Here is a 24,499-nt window from a genome sequence, read left to right on the forward strand (position 1 = left end):
CTTTGTGAGTTATGGTATTGGATGCTTTTTATATATTCTGAAAAAACTTTTGAAAATTCTAAATCAAGATCGTCTGTTTGAATAGTATATGTTTTATTATTATGGTTTGGGGAAGTGAATTCTATAGAGTAGATTCCATACTGTTGTGTTATGTTGCATATATCTTTTAGATAGTGATCTATGATTTGTCTTTTGATTTTTACATCGGGGAACTCTGTTTTACATGGACTGATTCCGGGTTCAAATAAATTTACGAGTAAATTTTGACAAAATATGTGTTGTCCTCTATCAGTATCTGCATCTACTATAAAAGGAAAGATTTCATCATCATCTGGAGTTTCGTCACCTGGGGTGTGCGTTGAACTCATTTTTCCGTTCGATAACTGTTAATATGTAATTATTAATGTGTCGAATTGGTTGATTCCAATTGTATAGATGTACTGGTTTTTGTTTGTACTGTTTTTTTATTCTTCTTTTTCCTCTTTGTGATGAATTTGAAGTTGTTTCTGAGTCAGAAAAATATAATTGATCGTGAAGTGGGTAATTTTTATCTATTGATTCTTTTAGTTTGTAAAGTTCGTCTAAACTGTTGGTTTCTGATTCTGAAAATGCGTTTCGATTTTTTGAAAATCTTTTTCGTGTTATTTGTCTTTGTTTAGTTATTATTTTTCTCTTTAGTGTTTGTCGTTTTGTGCGAATGTATCCAACTGTTTGTGTATGAGGTGTGATTACAAGGTCGTATTTTTTGTTATCTATTTCACAATTGTGTAAAATGATTGTTTGTTTATTTCCTAGGTTTTTAAATGACATAAGGTTTAGAATGACGGATGCAAAAAGTTGTTAAATGATTTCTATTTTCCTAAACTGTTAGTTCTTACGATTTTTTGGTTAGCTTAACCTGGGTCTATTTGTTCAGGGTTGGAGAGAAAAGTATATCGATTCCGAAGAATGATTTTTACTTTCTCGTGACTAGTATAAGCTAAGGTGTTAACTTACTTAATCTTACTTAGGGGTAGTGATTGTGTTCAAGGGTTGGAGAATAGTAAATCGATCCACAAGGTTCAGGTATAATTAGAACGCGAGTAGTTCGTTAGATACTATTTTAAACTTACTAAGTCTAAGATTTATCCTGGGTCTGGTAAGAGGGGGGGTCAAGTGAAGGATGAATAACCGAAGTTCTTCACTGTTTATCCTAATTTGAATGATTAGTTTTTTGTAAAAATTTCTATTAGTCCTGGGTTTTTAGAGAGGGTTGGGTAGTGAATCGACGTTTGAGGTCGTTAGACACTAATTAAGTGGGTGGGGGAGAACAAAGTTGTTCTGTTTGATCCAAGGATAAGCCTTGATGATCAAATTTAAAATTTAATTAAGTAGAAAATGATTTAAGATCCAAGGATAAGCCTTGATGATCTGGTTTTAAAATTAAGTGACTTTAAGTTTTAATAAAGTTTTAAATTTGTGTAAAGGAAAGATTTAGTGTTTTGATGATATTAGTGGGTTTATGATTGCTGTTATGTTTTAGGTGATGAAGCTGGAACAACAAGATGATTTCTGATTACTAACCATTTATTGTCATGCTACTAATTTTTATTTTTATTTTCCAATAAATATTTTTCAAACATGTTTTGTATAATACTGCAGAATTTTAGGAAAACGATCTTAGATCTTTTTATCAATCGTTATTGTATAATATTAATTTTGTTTAGCGCCTGAAATGATTCTGAAGAGTAACTTCAAGGTTTTATGTTTGCAAATGGAAATCTAAATTCATTGCAAGTAGTATTCGAAATATAAAAGTTTGTTCTGGCTTTTGCCGAACTATCATATAACTATACGGCAAGTTTCTACTTTGTCGTATGTCGTCTTTGGTTCGATGTCTTCTTCCAATTCCGGGTAGTTCTATTATGGTTCGGAATATTGGCTCTGATCTATTGAGTCGGAGAGACATTTCAATTAAATTATTGTCGTATAACATTTTGTAAATGTTTTTGTCTAATTTCTAATCTATTTTTGGTTAATTCTAATCTAGTAAGGTCTTGTTCGAGACTTATGGTCGCACCAGATGAGTTAGGTCTGGGGTGTATAACTCATAGAGTAATTTCGGATAGGGTACACCGTCTGCTCGTCACGCTATCTTATTTTCGGCCGGATAGATTCGTGCAACTTCTTAGTCTAATACCGATCCTAATCTTACTCTTATACTATCTAGTCTCAGGTTGTTTAACTAGTCTCTGCTAGGCTCAATAGATCTAGGGTATACTGGTTTATTGCGGCTGCTGAAGTGCTCGGGAGAGTCCAACTAATTTCTAAGTTAAATTCAAATCTCTCTGGTGCTGAAATTACAAGTAACTTCAGCACTTACAAATAAGTGGGTTGTTAGTTAGATGGATCATGATTGGTTAATATTAAATACTTTACATTGGTAAAACATTTAATTTATCCAATCATAAAATATAGTTTAGATCAGGTTCCAACGATTCAAATGGAACCCTCTTTGGTTTTTTAGAAAAACTATCATCCGACGACCAACCCTAAACGTTTTCTTCAATGGGTTTTTATGACTCAATATATACTAACCCTGAATTGAGTTTGAGTTTGTGTTAGATTTGAAATTTTGCAACAGAAACCAGAAAGAAGAGATATCTCTACAATCCCACATAAGCCTAACTCAAGCAACTATCAGTTTTTCAATTAGTAGAAAAGATCCAAATTAGCCAGCTATCTTTCCACTACACAAGTAGCATGGCATGGCAATCGGTCAAAAGAAACATCATTTTACTACGAGCTTTTAGTCAACAAAAATCAATTGGTCGAAACAAAGTTTACAAAAACTGCCAGTACACAAAACAGCAAAGATAGCCAGTAAATATATAAGAAGCAGAAACTTTTCCAACTGCTTTGAAAAACATATGAAAATTGTTTCTCTTAATGAAGTGTCAAGCTTTGTGCGCGCTGTGATGAAAGGTCTATACGAAAGCGTAGAATAATAACAATTTGAACAAAAGTTGCCACCAGTTGAAAAAAAAACTTTAAAAAATGTTCGAAATTTTTTTCTAAAAATGTCTATGAAATTTTCCTGATGATTTTCTTATTGATTATTTGAACTTCTTCAATTATTTTTGGTGATACTTGATTTTTCATTGAAAGAAACCAAAAAAAAACCTTGACAAGTGTCGCCTTCTTTTTTTACCCCAGCTACGTGTCGTAAACTGTTTCCTCAATCTGAATAAATGAATGACAGCCTCAAAAACTTCGTAATCACTTCATTAAAAAAAATTTCTGCTAAATTTGCTATTTCAAAAAGTTTTGTATAACTTTTTTCCCTTTTGTTAGTCCTCTTTTGTCTTTTTTCAGTCTTCCGATTTTTACAAATTGTCAATGGTTGTCAATAACGCACAAGTTTTTTTCCATATTTCCAGATAAAAAAAAAACCGTTTAAAAAAGTTTTTTGATTAAAAAGTTTCTAGACTTTTTCCAGGCTTGTCTTGTAACTTATTTACAACTAGCCAGCCCGTCCCGAGCCAGTTTCAAAAAATTCACTGGGCAAGCATTCCAGATTTTGAAAATAGGCATTTCTCATGTATTTTCTACGATTAAGCGATTGACAAAAGTTAATTGTTTGAGCAAGCCGGTGGAGCTATTTTAGTTGTAAGGTTTTAAATAACGCGATACAGTTCGCAAGAATCAAAATAGTTTGCGGGAGCCAATCAGGCATCAAAAATTTGATTTTATTAAACTCATTTAATATGTGAATTAAAAATTTTTTGAGCAGATCAAAAGGTCCTTTAAAATTTTTCACACTCTTTCTAACAATTTCAAAATTTTTTTTAACTTGAAGTTTGTTTAGCATACAATTTAAGCAATGAAACCTTAACAATTAATTTTTATAGCAAAACCATTTCAAGCTAGGAAGTTAATTTTTTTCAACCAAAGTATTGATGCTGAAAACTTTTGAGTTACTTCGGTATTTTTTGGCAACGGTTAGGTTATTTCTTAGTTTGGTGTACTTCGCCAAAAATTATATCAATATTATATCGGAACAATGAACTTTTGATGTAATTCGAAGTTGTTTATCCCAGCTTTGATTGCTTCAAGCAAGTCAAGCTATTTTTTCAAGAAATCATCGATTTGATGAACTTTTGAAAAGCTCGAAGATGTTTTCGTTGCTTGGATCGTATCAAAAAGAAGCCATTTCAATAGATAAGATTGCTTTGCAGCAACACTCAGCGTTATTGAAGCTTAATAGGAAGCCATGAAACTTTGAAACGTTATGCAGTTATTTTGGCAGTTTGAATTACTTCGCAAAAAAACCTTCAGGTCATTCCAGCAAGTTAGCTAATCAATGCAACTTCTAAATACGCAGTTTTTCCAACAACTTGAACTACTTTTCAGAGAAACCAAAATTTATCGAGCTAGCTGTTGAAGCAATGATCGTTCAAGTTAGTTCGAGGTTTTTTGTAGCTAGGATAGCTTCGCTAAAGAATAAAAAACATTCCAGCAAAGTGATGAGACGATTAAAATTAGAAGGAAATCAAGATTATTTTCCAAGGTTGAATTGCTTCACAGAAATTGTACAAATGTTTGAGCAAACTGTTGAAGCAATACGATTTATATTTAGTTCAAATTTGTTTTCTTAGCTCGAGTCGCTTCGCAAGAAAACTGAGGTTAGGCAAGCAGGCATTTAAGCAAAGAATTTTCGAATTAGAAACAAAACGTTCTTCACTTCAATAGCTTGTTTGAATCTGTTTTTTTATTCTAGTTTTAAAAAATATTCGTACCTTAGTTTCATCAGATTTGCACAAAATTCAAATTTCAACAAGAATAAAAAAAGTCGTGCCAGGTTAATTTGATTTACAAAATGATTCTATTCAGGCAATATTCTGGTGAAAATAATGGCAGGTACTGTCTTGGCGTGAATTTGATTGAAAATCAACATGCTGAATTGGCGTTGTCTAAAAATCTATATACTCTACTGTTTGAACTATTGTTGAAAATAATACAAGGACATTAACCGAGCGTATACACAGTGCGCCCGGAGGGTTCGGCGCAGGTTCCAGGTTCGAATACCACCGAATTTGCGCCGAACTTGACGGAACATAAATTCACGCTCAGTAACCGGAGTCGAACCCCCCAAAAAACTTTTTCTGTTTTGTTTAGCTATTTAAACTAGTTCATAAAACGACCTTGGCCGACCTTGATTGGCAGGTTTTTGTCTGTCAATAAAGCCATGTTTTGCCAAAGTGTGAACACACACACGCTTAAAATCGGTGCTGTTTAAAGTCGAAATTAACAAAAAACTCTATGTGTTTGAGCCGATTAAACTACCCTGTGACGGTTTTGACTACATAGTCAGGTGACTACCCATTGCAGTTTGTGGGTGACTTTCTGTGTTGGGAAAACTACCCTGTGATAGTTTCGACTACCTGTTCGGGTGACTACCCCAGTGCAGTGTGTCGGGGCAACTCCCATACCCCGTTTTTGTGCGATCTCGTCGAGATAATCAAAACCTACCAAAAATTAGCATTCTTTGTCACTAATGTTTGCTATCAATAAATGTGCTAGATTCTTGACGTGGATTTCTTTTCCGATGCTTTTCTTAATGATTTCTTGGCAAAACACGGTTGCAGGTACTAGACTATTTTTTTGGTAAATTCTCGTCATCAAGTAGTAAGTCTGGTTATTTTGTGAGTTTTTGGGCCAAGATTTTGGACCCTAATAAAAAAAACGAGTGTTATAGTTTTTTGTGCAATTTTGGGCTAAGATTTTAGACCCAATTTGTTTGAACCTGGTAAATGTCATTTTATGAAAAACTGCAAAAAACTGAAAAAAGTCAAAAATGGACTTTTTACTGGAATTTTGCGTAGAATCTTGGCTGACACAAAAGCGATTGAAATAAACAAAACTAAAACGACAACATAAAAATGACTAGATAGATTACCCCGAACAAATATTGTTATTCAGTCTTTCTATTCAAGACCAGAGTTTTACACCAACCAATTGCAAGTGATCTAAATTTTTCTTCCTGAAGGTCTCATTTTTCTACGTGACCAGTTTGAAGATACTAGTTCTGGGTGTGAAAAAAAAACAAGTTTACACGTATTGTTTTCAAGTTTTCTATGGAGTGAACAATTTTTTGAATAAACAGAGGCGGAAGAATTCACCATTTCATGTGAAAAAATTTGTAACGAGAAAATTCCTTGTGACATTTTTTCATAACTCTGTTGTTTTGTATACTTTCACACCGTTGGAAACTACTCTTATAAAGGATGAAAAGGTCATTTTCAGACCCGGAAAAACTGGTATATGGTATATTTTTAAAATTACAGATTCCAAAGTGTACTAATCTCAGATATTAGGATTTTGGATCTGAAAATCTACAGTCTATAGAAACAAAACTGAAAAAACTCAGATAATCCTTAAAATATTACTCATTACGGTAAAAGTACAAAAAATTACAAACTTTCAGAGAGATAAGTTCAGATAAATTGCAATTGGTCGATGTAAAAAATTTGGTAAAAATCTAACTCATTGTTGGCCATATTTTATTTCAGGTTAAGCGATTGAAAAAAAAACTGCTGAGAAAACCGTTTGGGACTACAGAAAGTGTTTGAGACTAACGCGTTTGAACTAAACTTGGTCACTTTTCTGCTTCTGATTTGCATTTGAGTTTTTTTGCCAAAAAAGAAATTTCCTTTTCCTTAGAACATTATGCTTGAGATCAATAATTTTTTTAAATCTAATTAAATTTTGTTGTCAAAAGCATCCTGAAAATTAAGCACTATCAAGAGTAAAATGGTATATTTGCTAATAATTTTTCACTGTATATTTTGCAAAGCTTTTGATGATGCGTTTTCAATGTTTTCAAGTTTAATTATTACCACAAGGTTTTTACGTTAAATCTGGCTCAAACTCCTTCCTGATCTCAAATGGGCGTCAAATTGTTGCTTAACCATTGGTCTTGAATACAAAGACAGAATAACAATATTTGTTCGGGGTAATCTATCTAGTCATTTTTATGTTGTCGTTTTAGTTTTGTTTATTTCAATCGCATTTGTGTCAGCCAAGATTCTACGCAAAACCCCAGGCAAAAAAATTGTTACTTTACTTCATTATCACCAGTATCACAGATTTATCACCATATTTGTTATCTTCCAAAATCTCTACAAACAAACTAAAAGTTTGGCATGCTTGAGATAAGATACAATTTAAACAAGTTTCTTTTTAATACTTGGAGGAGTCGCCCGCATTGAAAAATTTTTTCCAATACTCTTACCTACTCTGAGTAGTTTATTGCACGCTGACTGAACTGGTTTCATTATTAACTTGTAGAACTCATTCGCCAATGTTTTGTCTCTGGATATGCCATCCGATAACAACCTCTTTATTCCTTGGACATGTTCTACGTCTTCTTTGCATATTACCGCTTTGAAAGAAGCTTCTTTTTCCTGAAGTTTTGAGCTCCTGGTATGGTTGGCATAGAAGTACTTCTTTTCTACAGTGAAATTACTAAGCTAAAATAAAAAAAAACATTTTTGTCGTATACTGGCATCATTTACATGGTTTTTTCGAAATCATAAATAAAACATAAAACCTGTTCCCAAAAAATTATCTAACATTTCATCTATTTTAAAAAAAAACTTTATCTTCAAGAAGCATATCTTTTTGATAGATCGCCATCTTACACCCATTGCCTGTTTCCAGCCATCTAACGTTTTAAATTTTTGCATACCCAAATACATTTTTTTAAATATGACTTTCATTTCATAAACAATTTCAGTTTTCCATTCCGAACTTAGTTTTCCAAATACGATGTTCTATAAATACCAGGTTTTTTAAACTCGATGTCAGATGAAATTGAGTTTTTGGGTCCTTGCGAGTAAAATAAAGTATTATTAATGAGTTTTTAAAATTTTTTCGGATTATTCAAAAAAAATTCTGAACTGAGTTAAAATGGGGCATAGCATGGAGTCTAATGAAAAGGTCCAAAAATTAGCTCATCATAAAAATTAAAGGTCCATTTAAAATATATGATCAAGTCGGTCCTTTTGTGATCAATATATATTTTTTCTTAAAATATATGATCAAGCTCATTTTGACTAGCGTTTTGTAGAAAACTCAGAAACTTAGACTATGGTAGGACTAAGCTATAGGAGACAAAAAATTGAATGCTTATTGCAATCAAATACAAGATTGCAATCAAATACAAGTTTTCAGTCTCTGTGTCTAGATCTAAGTAATTTCAGCATAAATATGATCACCAGCTGATTTAGGGGGGACGCCCCTCTGCCCTCAGGAATTCGACCCCCTGCCGACCCAAAGGGTCTTCCCTTTGTACTATTTTGACAAACACATTTTTGGTGACGGACCATAAATTTTTTATAAAAGCGCCTTTGGCGCTAATATATAATAACTATGAGGTGGGAGCGCTGGCCAAAAAATCTGGTCAAAATCTGGTCAAAATTTTTTTGGTAAAAATCTGCAAAAATTGCCTAAAAACACCTTTTTGGCCTGTTTTTTTAAAATATTGCCTGCCTGGCAGAAAGTTTGTTAAAAATAAGGCCTCTTTAGTGATTTAGGAGAGCTCAGAAAATCAATTTGATCGACCTAAGAAAAAGGTTGACAAAATTGTTACAAAAATCATAAAAATGTGTTTTTTTCATCAGTTTTGAAAAAAAAAATTTTTGTAAACAGTGAGCAGTTTTTCTCATATTTTCATCCGCAATAAAAATCGAAAAAAAAATGTTTTCAAAATTTTGTTTCTGCGGCAAAAATCGTTTTATTACTTTGTTTACTTTGTCCTGCTGGCATGTTTCAATAATCGAAAAACAGCAATTTTCAAAAATTTTTCGCTAAGCATGACCTAGAAAAAATTCAAAAGAGAAAATAGAAGGACCATTTTACCGCGTCCTTCATACTTAACATTTTTGAGGTGTCATCCCTGATCTTTCAAGATTTTAAGAGGCATTTTTTTTCTTCAATTTTTTATGATTTCACTTTTTGGTAACCGCACCAAATACACATTTTCATGATAAATGGATTGATTCGAACTAAAGTTACGAAAACAAATAAAATTATCAGGTGAAGAGCAAAACGTTGATGAGCGGCATTCTAGGAAAAAGAAAAACAAGTTTAATTTGTTTTTTTTTTGTTTACAAGCAATCAAAAACGAGTTTTTTAAACGCATCGCTGCAAATTTTTCCAGGGGTTTTTAGAGGGTCTATTTATAATGAAGATGTTTACTTTATCCATGTTTAGACAAAATTACGGGTCAAACTTTGCTGGTAAGTGTGCTAAAACGGAAACTGTCGGAAATCCTTCAAGATAACTAAATGCAAAAAAAAAGATTTTTTTTTCATACCTGGAAGATTCTAAGATACAACGCGAGAAGACAGAAAGAAACGGCAACGAATATCAAAGAATTTTTTTTTCGGCTAGACATAGCGCTTAATGAGTAGAGTAACGACAATAAAAACGATTAACAAATTTTTGCCATCCCATTTTTGATAATGAACCGCATACGTTAGACAAAAAACTGGCAGACAAAAATAGGCACACTTGGCTTAAAACTAGGTTAAACAATAATCGCATTGTATTAAAATCGCTCCCAACACAAAGTAAACTACTTTAACAAAAAAGTTGGATTAAAAAAATTAAAATCAAGTTTCAGCCTGCGTAAAATGTTTTTGTGATAAAACATGATCTCAACAAAACAAGTTATTTAAAAACTACAGATAATTGTTTTCAAAAAATTCATTATTCAGATGCTTTTTGTATCATTTGTTTCATTTAACAAAAACTTAGAAAAAGTTAACAATTTCACCTGATTTTGATCAATAATCAATTAGAAAAATTAATTATACATTGATTCGGTTCTCCCCACAATTGAAGAAAAAAGCTAAAAAACCAATAATAAATGGTCATAAAAAACGAATAAAGCATGGCGAGCAAATTAGGAATAGCGAACACCTTGGTTTTTCAAATTGTATCACAAAAACACACAAGAAATATAATCGCATGCATTATAATTATGAAAGTGAATGCATTGCTATGTAGGAGGAATGTGACAAAGCGATTTTTAAAGCGTATAACAAGGCTACTAATAGTAATTTAGTGATGTGTCGATATTGAAGATTTCAAAAATACTTTTTCACCAACGAGGTTATGAAAGTACATTCACTCAGGTCACAAAACAGGTCATAAACTGGAAATCTGAAATGAGTTTCAACCGCTTTAATCTGCAACACTCAAACAAACTCACCAAGTCTTGTTTATGAAGTAAGCGATTAAAGAATTTTATCGAAGAATTTCATTCAGTGTGTAGAATTGGTGATTCTACTGTATTACATGCTACAAGGCTGATTTAAATTATCCGGACAAAACAAACAAAACTTGAATTTTCAAACGCGTTTTTCTCAAATTGAGATAAGATTAGACAAAAAGTGAAGAGAACAAAAGTGAAGAGAACAAAAGTCACCAGAAAAAATGTGCTGCCATTTCTTCTCCAAAGTTCTCAACAAAAATTTTACCCCAAAAATGGGTCATTTTGGCTTTTTTCAATTAATCAAGAATTACGTTAATTGATAAGAAAATTATATCGCAGGAAGCCCCTTACGCAAGTTAACAAAGTTTAAGAAGAGTTAAATCTCCAAACATTTGCGCAAATTGGTTGAAATTTATTTTTAAATAGAATATGGGTTTTATATAGTAAAAATCACATTTATTGACTATCAAGTGAAATTTTTTTCTCTTATACTAGTTTTTGGAGATTTAACCCTCCTTAAACTTTGTTGGGCTGGGTGAGGGGCTTCCTTTGATATAATTTTCTTATCAATTAACAAAATAGTTTCAGCGTAATTCTTGATTAATTGAAAAAAAAAATGACCCACTTTTGGGGGTAAATTTTTTGTTGCGAATTTCGGAGAACAAATGGAACAATATTACTTGTGGTGAAATTCTAAGCAACTTGTTTTCTTCACTTTTTGTCTAATCTTAACCCAATTTGAGAAAAACGCTTTTGAAAATTTAAGTTTTGTTCGTTTTGTCCGGATAATTTAAATCAGCACTGTATAGTAACCGGCACGTAAGATCAGTAAATCTTTAAGTTGAGTAGTATATCAAACAAAAGGGTCAAGCTCAAAATAATTCAAGTTTGGAAGATGTCGTCCCTTCCATGACAGAAATTAAAATTTGACAAACTCGGCGTTAATAGCCTTTCTACGGAAAGAGTGATAATGGACCTAGGAAGTGGGATAAATTGTGAAGTATTAATGGGATATGAATGGAGTTTGGTTATTAAAACCCACATCGGATTCTGAACACAAATATGGACGTTTGACGCCGGTTGACCCCAGGGTGACCTTGAATTGACCTTTGGGCGTTTTGACCCAAAAACTGCATAGAAAGCCCCGAGATTAACTCCGGAAAATGGCGTATTTCCCAGCCCAACTCCTGGAGATATGAACCGTTCACCTTGCTAAAATTTGGCAAATGATCTGTTAAAAACAATTCAACTAGACTGAAGAAAATTAATCCCAGTACCAGGTATCTAATAAGCGTGAAACGATTCATAAAAAAATGAACTTGGCACGTGGCAGAGCTGACAGGTGGTGGTAAGTTTTCCTAAAACGTGTTCGGACGGATTATCTAGGTGGACGCCAGGACTAAAACTAAGTGTAAAAACGATAATTTATTAGAGGGTACCGGAGAGCCTTTAAGAGTCAGAACAGTTGTTAGCTACTACTAAGGGTAGTTGGTTCTCAGCTAGTTAAAGAGAACAATTATTGCTAGTGAATCGAGTAGTTGGTTCTCGGAGTAGGAGAACAATTATAGCAGAAACAGTAGTTGGTTCACTCTCATAAGAGATTTTCTAGAGATTTAGAGAGAGAGAGAGAGAGAGAGAGAGAGGGAGGGAGAGAGAACAGTTTAGTGTTATTGGAACAAGTGGAAGTCAAGTTAAAATCAGACAATTTGGCCGATAAATTGCTGACCCTTTCCTTTTGATTTGATTATTAGATTATAACCTGATCACTCAGAGCCTTCTGTAACTAGGCGAATACTCATCTGAATCAAATTACAATTGGAAATTCTTGCGATTGTATTGAGTAGACAAGACAGCCTGAGAGCAGTACGCATGAAGGGGCAAGCAATATAATACAATACAGAACAGTTGTCACCAAATAACCTGCGGTGTCGTTTGGAAAAAAGAACGGAATTTTTGAAAAAAAAACAGGCCACAAATGGTTTAAAATAAGGCTAAATTTGAATTTTTTCTGAACTTCAAATTTGTTTTATTATAAGTTATGTACTTATTTACTATTTTTTCACTCAGTTTTTTTTTACATGCCGGAAAATATACCCCACAACCCCCCGTTTAACCCCTACCCTAAAATTACCGATTCTGGCGGGCGGTGGGTCGGGGTGTATATTTCTGACCTGAAATGGGAGAGTTTTTGTCGAATGTGCTTTGTGTTTGGGGTAAACGTGGGTGAGGGGAGCTGTAAGAAGGATGTAGGGTCAATGTGGGGGACGTGGGTGTATAGCGGGCGACGTGTGGGGTAGGAGAAAAGTAGGGGTTGTGGAAGAGTTGGACGTTGGGGGGGCATAGTTCGGGAAGTGGGGTGGGTTCTTGTGGGTGGGGGGACGTGGGGGACGTTGGGGGTTGTGAGCCGTGATTGATGAGATGAAAGTGTTCATTCGCGTTCAAAATTTTTAGAAAACTGTGAAAAGTATAATAAAAAAACGATTTCGTTGGTCGAAAACAAATTGGATTTTGGTAAATTATAATGGATTTTGTTTTATGAAAAAAAACTATTACGGATCAAAATATATCTTGCTGTCTAAATTTATCATTATACTCTAACTTAAGGTGAAATTCCGTTCATAGTTAATTTGACAAAAGATTTGTGACCTAGCGTGAAATCAGCCTGGCATTACTGCGGCAAGCTTGTATTTTACAGAAAAGGGGGTTGCATTTCTCCGCATTCAGCAATTTCATATCTTCAATAAAAGAATACCAACCTAACAGATTGTTCATATATGAAATTTTTTTGCTCATTTTAAAATATAATTATGTTTGTTTTTATGCTAATTTCTCTGTGAAAGTTCTGAAACAAAAATAATTTTTTTTGGAACTCGTAGGTTTTTCATCTTGATCTCAAATATTTGAGGTTAATTTTTTTCTGTTTTTGAGAAGAACTTTGACGCCATCTGATTTTATTGTTCCGATTTGACGCTTTATTTGCATCATTAAGATATCGGTCCTACTTGCATGTTTTAATCAGTCGATTTGATTTTTCGTACAATTTTTTCATTAGGTTATGCTGATGGTTTTACAATTATTTTATAAAACTTTGCTAAAAACTGAATGATGCTGCTCATACTTTTCTGAACCAATCTTTGAAGTTTCGTTTTTATTTCTATCCAATTGTTTTTACATAACAAGAAAAAAAATCAGCTACGCGATCTAAAAGTATCTGTAGTAAAGTATTCTGTTCATCTGCAATTCACGTTGGGCGTTATGGATTGAGTCATTGTTCTGAATCTTTTTCACTTTAAAATAAGGTATAGTATACTGTTACTGGTCTCATTATTCCTGTACTGAGCTTTCGGGGTATGGCCCAATTAAACCGATTAGCAAACCTAAAAATCCCGGATAAAAACCCGCATTAGATTTGCATGAATAAAAAGCGATTATGATTGAGTTTTCTTGTCAGTGTGCACAAAAGTGAAAACAAATCGTTTAAAATCAATTAAAAAATGGATTATAATATTATGATTTTTCAAGGCAACAAAATCCTTTTTTCATCCATTATAATCGATTTTTTTTTTCACTTTTGTGGACACTGACAATGAAACTAAATTATAATCGATTTTTTTTCCACTTTACTGAGAAGCGAATTTCAACGCACATAAAGTATTTTTTTTTGTTTTAAACTGAATTTGGTTACGTTGGTTACTTTTTGCTCAATTTAATTTTTTTTCCACCTAACTTTGATATTTTTGTTACTTTTTTATGTTACTCAACATTACCCCCCCCCCCTGGCGTTTGCCCATTTACAACAATCCCCCCCAACGTAACGTTTGGTCCACAGTTTGGGAGTGGGGTTCAAGTGGGGGAGGAAGTGGGTTCAGGTGGGGGAGGGGGTGGGTTCAGGAGTGGGGAGGGTTCAGGTGGGGGAGGGGGTGGGTTCAGGAGTGGGGAGGGTTCAGGTGGGGGAGGGGGTGGGTTCAGGTGGGGGGGAGGGGGTGGGTTCAGGTGGGGGGGAGGGTTATTGTTCAGTTGGGTGGGGGGATGTTCAGGTAGGCGGGGGGGGGGCTGGGGTTTGGATGGGGGTTCTGATTTTGTTTTATAAGGCATTTAGGGGGGGTGGTTGTTCAGTTGGGTGGGGGGATGTTCAGGTAGGGGGGGGGGGCTGGGGTTTATTTGGGGGTTCTGATTTTGTTTTATAAGGCATTTTGTTTTGGCGAGAAAAATGGATTTAAATCGATTTTTAGTCCAATTTTGTTGTCTCAACGTAACATGGGAATCGATTATATTTACAAAATTTTTGACCAAGAAAATCCATTAGAATCGATTTGTTTTTACTTTTCTTTTATGCGGGAAAACTCTCAAACTATTTAGGTCGATTGATTTTTGTACAGAATCAAGAGTAATACCTGATTGCCCACAATTTGTAATCAATGTTAATTAAATTAATTTTGAAAAATGGCGGTATTTCATTTCTCGTTCTTTTTTGTTCCCGCAGTGACAAAAATTGATAAAATCGATCATCTACAGAAAAATATACAGATTTTAGAAAAATTGTAATTCGTTTTTTGATAGAGTATAACTACGATTATAACCATTAGATAATCGAGTAGAGTTCAATTTTTTTTGCGATAGTCAATTTTTTATAACCACTATCAAAACACAACAAATTTGGTTTTTCTTTGTCAATTTTCACACAGACTATATACAGTTTTTTTACAAGTTATCTACAGATTATCTAAAGATTATCTACAGGTTATTTTTTATGCAGATAACCTACATGTTATACACAGATTATTTACATATTATAAACATGTTTTATACATGTTTCATACACTATAAAATTGATTAAGTTGGCATAAAATCCATTTATTTTTGGTGGAAAAAAATGAAATTTTTCTGTACAGAATTGATCATCGTTCGCAGAATGGTTGTAGAAAAAATGATTGCGTACTTTGGTTAATCTGCAGATTTTTCTCTATATAATCGATTTTTGTCCGTTTTTCTCACTGCGGGTTGTTCTTGAATTTGATTAAGGTCTTTGCGATCTATGTTTTTGTGGCTTCAGATTTGATTTTTTACTACTGACTTGTATCAGATTTAGGTTTTTTAAGAGTAGGTTTCTAGTGAAAAAACTCTGGTTGTTGTTCTCATTCTATTTTTTTAAAGTTTGTTTTGATATGCTTGATACGTTTATGATATGTGTTTGATGTGTTTTGATGTTTTTTTTGTGTTTTTCTTCCTTTTTTTGTTTATTTTGATTTTTTCGGTGCCTAATTTTTGATTTTTCAAGCAAGATTTAAACATATCTTTCAATATGAAGAATATTTTGGTACTGAATGTATTTGTCATTGGGAAGATCTTGTTTAAATGATTAAAATTGTAATTTTAGTTGTTATAGGGTTAAAATTTTCGAATTCCAAAAAAATTCGGAATATTACACAATTTTCTGTGTAATTGGTGCATTGCAAGCGATAAGGTTGCTCTCTATGTTCTTCTTTATAGTTTTTGTTTTCTTTGATTATACCGACAAAATTTAACGATTTGTCTTTGGATGACAGAAACATACACAATTAAATTGTTCGCTTATATAGTGCGTGGTTTGGCCTCATAATGAATCCATATTGTGATTCTGAAAGTTTTTAAAATTACTCTCTGTGCGTTTTTGTGAAGTTAATTCTTTTCAGTTTATTATTCAAATTTTTAGTGGAACCCTATTTCACTTACGTGAGTTTTGGTTTTGTATTCATTATTTATACTTTCCGCAGCTTTGTTGCTGTATAAAACACAAAACCCCTGAGACTGTGCTCAATTTAAACTTCTACTGTGCTCTACTGATGTCTCGACTTTGTACTTAACTTACAAATGCTTCTCGAGCGCGGAATTTGAGTGGAAAAGTGCAATTGCTCGACTTTCAGTTGAAACATAAGTCGAACATCTTTTGGCGGGTCGTGCGTTCCTGGTGGCGCGGCGTTGTTTCGTTTCACATGACCCGAAAAAAAAAGATTTTCAGTTTCGGTAATTTTTCAGTTGTTAAGTGGTTTGAAATTGAGTTTATTATAAAGAGGGTGCACTTATTTTGAATAAAGATAGCGATAAGAATCAACATACAATAACACCGCATTTTCAACGTAAAACTGCAGAAAGTTTGTTACGACTTCCTTTGTTTTCCAACCCTCTCTCCACAGTTGAAAGTGACATTCTTGAAATAGTTTTATGAACTGTCAAAGTTCATTGAGGTTTGGCACGGCGAACACACATTTCCCCAAGTGGAGGTGCTCGACTTATGTTTTGACTGAAAATTGAGCAATTGCAATTTTTTAAACTCAAATTCTGCGGTCTAGAAGCAATTTTAAGTCGAACACAAAATCTTAATATACCCGATTTTGCCAGGGAAAGTCGAAACATATGTCGTGCACAGTCGAAACATGTGTCAATTAAAGCTCACACTTTTGTGATCTAGAAAGATGAAGTATTCTTTGAAAATCCCCGTGTTGATCATGCCTCTTCAAGCAAAACTGAGTCAGATCAGGAGAAAATTGAAAAATTTTTAGCCATTCGAGGAACTCAAAGTACACCCAAGTTTGGTCAAAAAATCAAAAGTTATAATTGTGAAAAAAAAATTAAACGCAAATTCAGGATTTGTGTCCAAGAAGCATGTTCAATGTGAACTTTGGACAGAATTTTCTTCGAAACTCTGTAAAATTTGAACCTTGACCAAGAGCAACTGATCAAAGTTACCCTATATTTGATTATTAATAATTAGTTTCAATGACTTAGCAAAAAATCCGGGTCTGAAAATGGCAGTTTTCACCACCTGCGATGGGTTTTGCATCTTAGTAATTTCTTAGTCGAATAAGCGAAGTCAAAAATTTGTTCATGCGACGTGAAACATTCTCGGCGAGAAAGCTGAAATCATAAGTGTCATACCTTTTTTGAACACAGCTGTCTGACAAAATCAGGCGTTTTGAAAAACTTAGCTCGGATGATGAACACTGGCTTTTTCAGACCAGACCTGGAAATGATTGTTAAGTGCTTCACACTAAAATGATATGTTCAGAATATTTGCTGTCTTCAGATGTAAAAATTTAGTTGAATTTCAGAGTTTAGTACAGTCAAAATGTTCCTTCATCCTGTAAATTAGGGATTTTGAAAAAAAACCTGAATTGGGTTTAATTTTTACCACTAGTCTATCTCTGCGGGGTGTATATACTGGAGAAAAAGTAACGCAACCAAACAATTTCGAAAACGATCTATTGGAAATACATTTTTGTCGGACTCAGGTTTTAATACAGAAAAAAAACTGAAATCTGACAGAGGGTGAGCCCCTTACATCAAAGGAAGGAAACATCGAGACTTTTTGATCCGGATAAAAAACCATGAAGTACGAAAAAGTTTTGTTTTCAATTTTTTTTAGAAACGCAACTTCACATTACGTTTTCTCTCTCGGCTCAAGAATTTTTTCAAAAACTGCTTTGAATTTTTCAATAAGGGCTTTGCAATATGAGCTTACTTAAACTGTTTTTTAAGTTTCTCAAAAATTAGATAAAGACTAAGTATATCACTATCTAGAGGCAAAAATTAACATAATAGTAACCAATTTACTTTGTAATTTGAAACTTTTTCTCTCATTTTTACTTTTAGTTTTTCTAGTTGCGTAACTTTTTCCCCAGTACAACCAATAAATTATAAAAAAACTTCTTCGAGACAGTCGAGAAATATGAAACAAATCGAGTTGTGGCCAAAAACGTCTAAACGTAGAAGTGGGTAGAATAGAGTCGGGCAATTTTTTTTGGTTGGGTCATATAATTCAAAATGTAACTATACGAGGTTCAAACTATAATTTTTTAAAATTTAAATGTCAGTGAAAGTCGAAATAAATCAAATTTTGGTCAAGAAAATTGTAACATATCTAATTGGGTTGAATTTCTTCCATAATAATCACTTCATAGTGCTTGAGAGTAGCTGTAAAATTTTTTGCTTTAAGAGGGTGGTTGCTATGATCGGGTTATTTGCTATAAAGGGAAAGACCTCACCTGGTTTCTTCTATTTTGATACACAAGTATAAGAGTACTAAAAATAAAAGCAACAATGAACAAAGAAAATAATTTTTGGTTAGTCATTGAATATGATGAGAGGATACACCAGTGAACAAAAGTAAGCGCAAGTGTAGATTAATACTCTCTGTAAATAGCCTGTTTTATTGTCCAGTTCGGAAAACTTTCCTTTGATATTCCCAAAAAAATTTAAATAGACCAAAAGCAAATGCAAAAAAATTTACTGAAATTTGAAAAAAGGTGTCCAAAGTTGGTATTGAAACGAGACAGTTTAGAGAGAAAAAACCTGAATTTGCATGTAATTTTTTTCACTGGTGTAGATCACAAATACACTGGTGGACAACATTAGGCGCAAACTCAGATTTTTATTTTCTGAAAATTTTGTTTTCATCGTCGATCTCGGTCAACACTTCGTTCAAAAAACAATTGAATTGTTACATTGACCTGAAACAAATGTTCAGGTCCGAGAAAGCCAGATCTCCTCAACATCGCATGAGAAACTGTTTTTTGGTCCGCTTATTCAAGAAAGTCTTCACTATGATGCAAAACTTAGCGCAGATGAAGAAATCTGGTGTTTTCGGACCCGGATTACATTAGTAAGTCATTGAAACCAAACGTTGATAGTTTCATATCTGGTAGCTCTGATGATTCGATTTGGGTCTGTGTTAAAATTTAACTGAAAATCGAAATAATTTTTATGCAAAGTGAATATTGAAAACTGGTATTTCAGAGAGTAAAACAATAAAATTGTGCTGAATTTTGTCCACTAGTGTAACAAAAAAAAATGATTAAGAAAACATTGTGTATGCGATGTGCTTGCTAGATTTACGAGCGAGAAATCAAGAACTTGACTCGGTTAAAATTACGAAAAAACGTTGTGAAATTTTTGTCATTTCGTGACTTTAGATGTTTCTGTTAATTTTTACCAAGATTTTTTGCTGCTTTTAATGCTGATTGATGAAACTGATTCCAATGTCATCATTTTTAACCAATTTTTTTCTTCGGATCAAAATCTTTTTTTTAGATGAAACAAATTCCAATGAAACATTTTTGGATGAAACATAACAATTTTTCAAACATTCAGAATTCCCCGCTATATCAATTCAATCTAACTGCACCAAAGATGACGAGATATAAACATGCGATCAAACTAATTGAAATATTTGTCTACTTAAAAAAAATCAATTTCACCAAAAGCACAAAACAACTTTTTAGTAACCAAAAATGAATTGTACTTCAGTTCATAAACACGTGGGAGGCGAACATCAACAGTCCTAACAAAATTACATAATTACATCAATAACAGTCCCATGGCAACTCAAATGGTCCCATTTTTGGTATTGTTCTCGAATACAGATTTTTTGCTTTACTATCATAAAAAAAATTGTTAAGGCGTTTTGGTTGCCAATGGTCCTTTTTTCTCAGGGGGAAGCATGTGTCGAAATTGGAGCAATTTCTTGGTGAAAATTTTCCTTGAAAAAAAGCTCAAAAATGTTTTCTTTCATGTTTCATTCGGCAATTTGCTTCAACCGTAAAAATAGTCTCCAACGTTTTTTGTAATTTGGGAGAGCTTGTAGAATCGCTTCGGCCGAACTGAAAAAGATCCATGAAAAATTAAAATTTTTTCATCACCCCCTGATAACTAATTAGTACCGCACCTGTATCAATTGGTGATCTATACGTGACTTGTTGTATAACGCATTAACAAATCAGCCGTTAATTTTCGACTCCGCTCATTTTAGTTTTGTTTAAAACGGATTCCAAAAATCTGAAGAAAATTTCTAAATTGAATTTTTTGCTCAAAAATTATGAGTTTTTCTAAATTGAATTTTTTGAGTTTTTCTATATAAAATTCAAATAAGCAAACATTCAAAACCAGTTTCTCTTCAAACTTGATGGACGTAACAAAATCATCAGAAAAACCTTCAAATGTCCAAATAAAAGAGGATTCTCTTTGAATTTTTCACCAAAACAACGTAAATGATGTAAAAACCTGGTGCTGGTAATCTAAGATAGTTAATTTGATTTGAATGGATGTTTGTAGCCCGTCGAATGCTTTCACGTGAGTCGTCTGTTTTTTTTGCTACCACCTTGTTTACTCACGATGTTTTGGGACTCCCGATAGCGGTTTGCCTGATCCCCACTTTGAACCTTTTTTTACCGAAATTAAACAATTTACTAGCTGCTAGTTCTTTGCACCGCGCTTTGAAAGCACACCCGCACTCAGTAAAAAGAAAAAAAAATTGATTATATGGGATTTTTATTGTCAGTCTTCATAAATTTCAAGAAGAAACAATTGCAATTGATTTAAAATGGTTTATAATGCTACTGTTTTTCGAAACAAAAAAAATTATTGTTGATTATATTCGATTATAATCGATTATTTAAAAAACAGATATTTTTCGAGTTTTATTGAATTACAATCCATTTTAATCGATTATATTACATTTTAATCGATTATAATCCATTATTTTTCAACAAACGTCAACGTTTCATTTTGTTTTGAATTGACGTGGGCTATGTAATTGTCGTTGGTATCAATTTAATTTTTCATTTTTTTCAACTCAATTTTTTTTTAAAACTTTACGAAAAAAAAAGACTTTTAAATAGTGCGACCTCAAAAAAATGCTTAGGCTTGCAGAAACATGGTAATAAACGTCTTCTCAATAGTTTTAACTACGTTGAGTCAACGTTTGTCCAGGGTAGCGGCCATTTAGCCGATAGAATTTGGGCCGGAAGTAAATATAATAAGTGAGGCCGAAAATAATAAAAATAATCAAAATAAATTCTTTCTTTCTTCACAGTAATTTTACTGTCTTGTTTACCTTGGTACTGTCTTATTTACCTTTGGTTCCTTGGGGTACTTTGGGTACCTCGGGTCTTTTACTATTATTTTTATTTCAATTTTAATGGTCCAGAGTGGCAGTTTGTATGGTAAACGGTGTTCACGAACAAAGAAGACATTTTAAAATCACTGTATTTGAGTTTTACTTTACTGGGGGGATTGAACTATGTCTCTCTGAGTGTCTGAATCTGTGTCCCTATATGTGCACCTTTGAGTGTCTGAGTATGCATCCCTTTGCGTGCCCCTATAAGTGTCTGAGTATGCGTCCCTATGTGTGCCCCTATAAGTGTCGGAGGGTGAGTGTATTTTGGGGTTCTGTTTTTCAAGTGGGAGGGATGATGTGTTTGCTAGTTTTTTAAATAATTATCTCATATTCTTTTTCATTATGATTCTTTTGTTTATGTCTCAACGACCTGAAGGTGCCACCTGAAGATGCATCTCGCCTACGCCCACCTGTCACCTGGAGGTGCATCCTAGCTACACCCACCTATCACCTGAAGGTGCATCCTACCTACGATTAAGCTATACTCTTAAGTTTTACTCTAAAAGTGGCGTTTGGTATTTATTCTGTTTTTATCTTATTTTTTCCTATGTTGATCTACTAGGAATTCATGTTTGAGAGTCCATATGAAATCTTCGGACAAACTCTTTCCTTTTTCCCCGATCGTATGCATAAAAAATTTTCCGAATGTTTTAGACTTACAAAGAAGGAACAAAGTTTCTCGGAGTTCCCTCGGTGGAAATACGAACGGGGGCTACGCCTCACTAGTCTCGGCCACCCCTGGATATTTGGCCGGTCCCAGCAGATTAGGAGGCAGTCAGAACTACCTGGCACTGGCTGACAGTAATCGTTTGAAGTCGGCCGACTCGCTGAAGGTGCATGAGTCAGGGGAACTGATGAACTAAAAGAAACTGTAATTTTGTACTTATAGCTTAAACTTAAATTAAATTAGGTATTTACTGTGTTTTCATGCAGATTATAATCCATTATAATTGATTTTTTGAGGTAATAATTTGATAGAAAAAGGGATTATAATCTATTATAAAAGATTATAAAAGATTATAAGAGATTATAAGAGATTTTCGGAAAAATTATAATCAATTATCATTGATTATAAATTATTGTAATGTCACGAAAAATGTTATCATTATATTGTTTAAACACCTAGACTTGGCGCTTATAATTAATTATGATTTTGATAGAAGTACAATTGTAATATAATCGACTATTTTTCTTTTTACTGAGTGCGGGCAATCATCTATCTCTCAAAAATGTGTTTCGCAATCTTGTTTTTACGCAGTCTTAAAGTTTTAACCATAAGGTTATAAACGCTCGTAGAACTTTCAATATTTTGAAACGTTCGTAGAAATTTCGGTTGCAACCGCTCGTAGAACTTTAGCCATCAATTATTCACTCGAAACGATATCGTTCTCTGGCGCGACGCAATTAACTACTCATTTATTAGACACTACGGCAACAATTTTAACGCGCTAAGCCAGCTAAAGAACCGGCTCAAGAACATACTGGGGCCTGGAACAGCCTGGATTGACCAAAACCCGTTGTTTTTATTTTCTACAACTTCATAGAAAAAACTTGGGATGAAGTTAGTACGATTAGCTCTTTTTCATTAGCTCTTTTTCATTTCTTTTTCACACACACAACCTGCTTTTTGTCAATTGCATTCCGTTTTACTGTTTAAAAAGACAATTTTCGTCTGATGCTAAAATGCCGATGTGAAAAAAACAGTGGAAAAAATAGTGAACTGATTGGTTTTTAGATCATTTAGTGGATTACTCTGTTTTTACTATCCTCTCATGGATTTTCCAAGTATGAGATCAAAAACGATTCTGATTGTTTTTAACAGCAATTTCTGAAAAATTTGTGAACCAATGTGAGGCTATAGATATCAATTCTATAATTTTTAAACTTACCGATTTGTGAACAGTTGCTTAACACTTTTTCTGCAAAATTTTGAAAGCTAGCTACAAGAAATTGCGCCAACAAACAGTTTGTTCGTATAAGAAAAAACGAAGTTCCTGGCGCTGGGCTTGTTAAATGAATTTTTAATCATAATTGATGTCTGTGCTTGCAACAGAAGTTTTTATTGGGCCAGGCCATTTATCATTATCACTGAAAATTTCCTTCAACAGGTTTAACAGTGAGCATATTGTGTCTAGCTTAGATTTAGGTACTCAATTGGAATCGAAATTAATTTATTTGAAGCCTTCTCATTAAAGTTCTCATCAACTCATTTCTATCTGCACTGAATCTAAGTTTGAGATTTGGATCATCGAAAACAGATTACTTTTCTACGAATGCAGAAACTTTTATAACAAGCTATATATCGCTCTATCAGCTATTGTCTCCTTTTACCGCCCTAGTGCATTTTGAGGTTATTTGAAAGAATAAGTTCCAAAATAGTTGCAAAAATAGATGAGATTTATGCACCCAAACATGCCTGTTGGACTGGCTTACAACTACAATGGATGGGCTTTGCCCCTAACACAAAACAAACGGGAGAAGTGATATTAGGGAAGAAAAATAACTTGGAGTTGGATTTGAACTGAAATAGCATTTCGAAGCGAGCGAAATCGAGGAAAGACAGACTCCGTTTTTAAACCACATCAGGACTAGTCCATGGATAGTTTTAGACTAAAAAATCTGTGGACTGTGTATAAAACATCTGCATTTTTTAAATAATACGTCCAAAGTGTAGCATTTGAAACCCAAATTTGTGCACAAAAATGAGAAATAAACCATCCATTGGTATAAGATTTTGAGAAAACCTTTCTGGCGACAGTAGAAAGTCTTACTTTTTTTTAAAAAAATATGCTATTTAAGTATTTATTTTGAAAAAATTATTCTCGATTTTTTTAAAATGCGGCGTGCCAGATGTTATAGAATTCAAGAAAATCATGATCATGAAGTTGTGCAAAAATCTTGTGGGGCCACAAAGAATGATTGTAAATTTCGACTCAGCGCTTAATGAATGGACATCAAGCTGGTTGGTTTAGCCGAAATATGAAGGCCTAACTTTTTTTCAGAAAAATTTTGAAGACAGCACTACCAAAGCACAAACTTAAAAGTTGCAGTTTAACCAGAAGCCGACAAAGCCGCCATTAGAGGGTTCTTTCTCCTTTTCCTCCCAACTGCAAAATTTCATCAAAATTTTTCTGTGGAAATTTGGACTTACTGGGCTATTGCAAGCATATTTGGTCTTCACAAGCAATCTTGTAAGACTTCACGTTACACCTTAAAGTGATGACTATCTAAGCTGGGGGGAGGAAAAAGAGCCCATGATTGTTTTTGATCTTCTGGTTTATTTTAGAAAAAAATGAAAAATGAAACAA

At 33.5% G+C, this 24,499-nt stretch overlaps 2 protein-coding genes across 2 annotated transcripts in view; both read right to left on the reverse strand.

Moving 5' to 3' along the window:
* LOC134853150 (uncharacterized) overlaps nucleotides 1-10,254 on the reverse strand; it is a 33,731-nt gene extending 23,477 nt beyond the window's left edge. Inside the window, exons 1-2 of the mRNA XM_063869101.1 lie at nucleotides 10,156-10,254; nucleotides 7,274-7,511 (exon numbers count right to left, since the gene is read on the reverse strand). Of these exons, the coding sequence (XP_063725171.1) occupies nucleotides 7,274-7,511; nucleotides 10,156-10,173 (256 nt within the window). The 5' untranslated portion in view covers nucleotides 10,174-10,254. The remainder of the gene's footprint in view (nucleotides 1-7,273; nucleotides 7,512-10,155) is intronic.
* LOC134852970 (cell division cycle 5-like protein) overlaps nucleotides 1-24,499 on the reverse strand; it is a 164,859-nt gene that overhangs the window by 86,708 nt on the left and 53,652 nt on the right. The window lies entirely within an intron of this gene.

This window comes from Symsagittifera roscoffensis, chromosome 8, assembly GCF_963678635.1.
Source record: "Symsagittifera roscoffensis chromosome 8, txSymRosc1.1, whole genome shotgun sequence".
Taxonomy (NCBI): Eukaryota; Metazoa; Xenacoelomorpha; order Acoela; family Convolutidae; genus Symsagittifera; species Symsagittifera roscoffensis.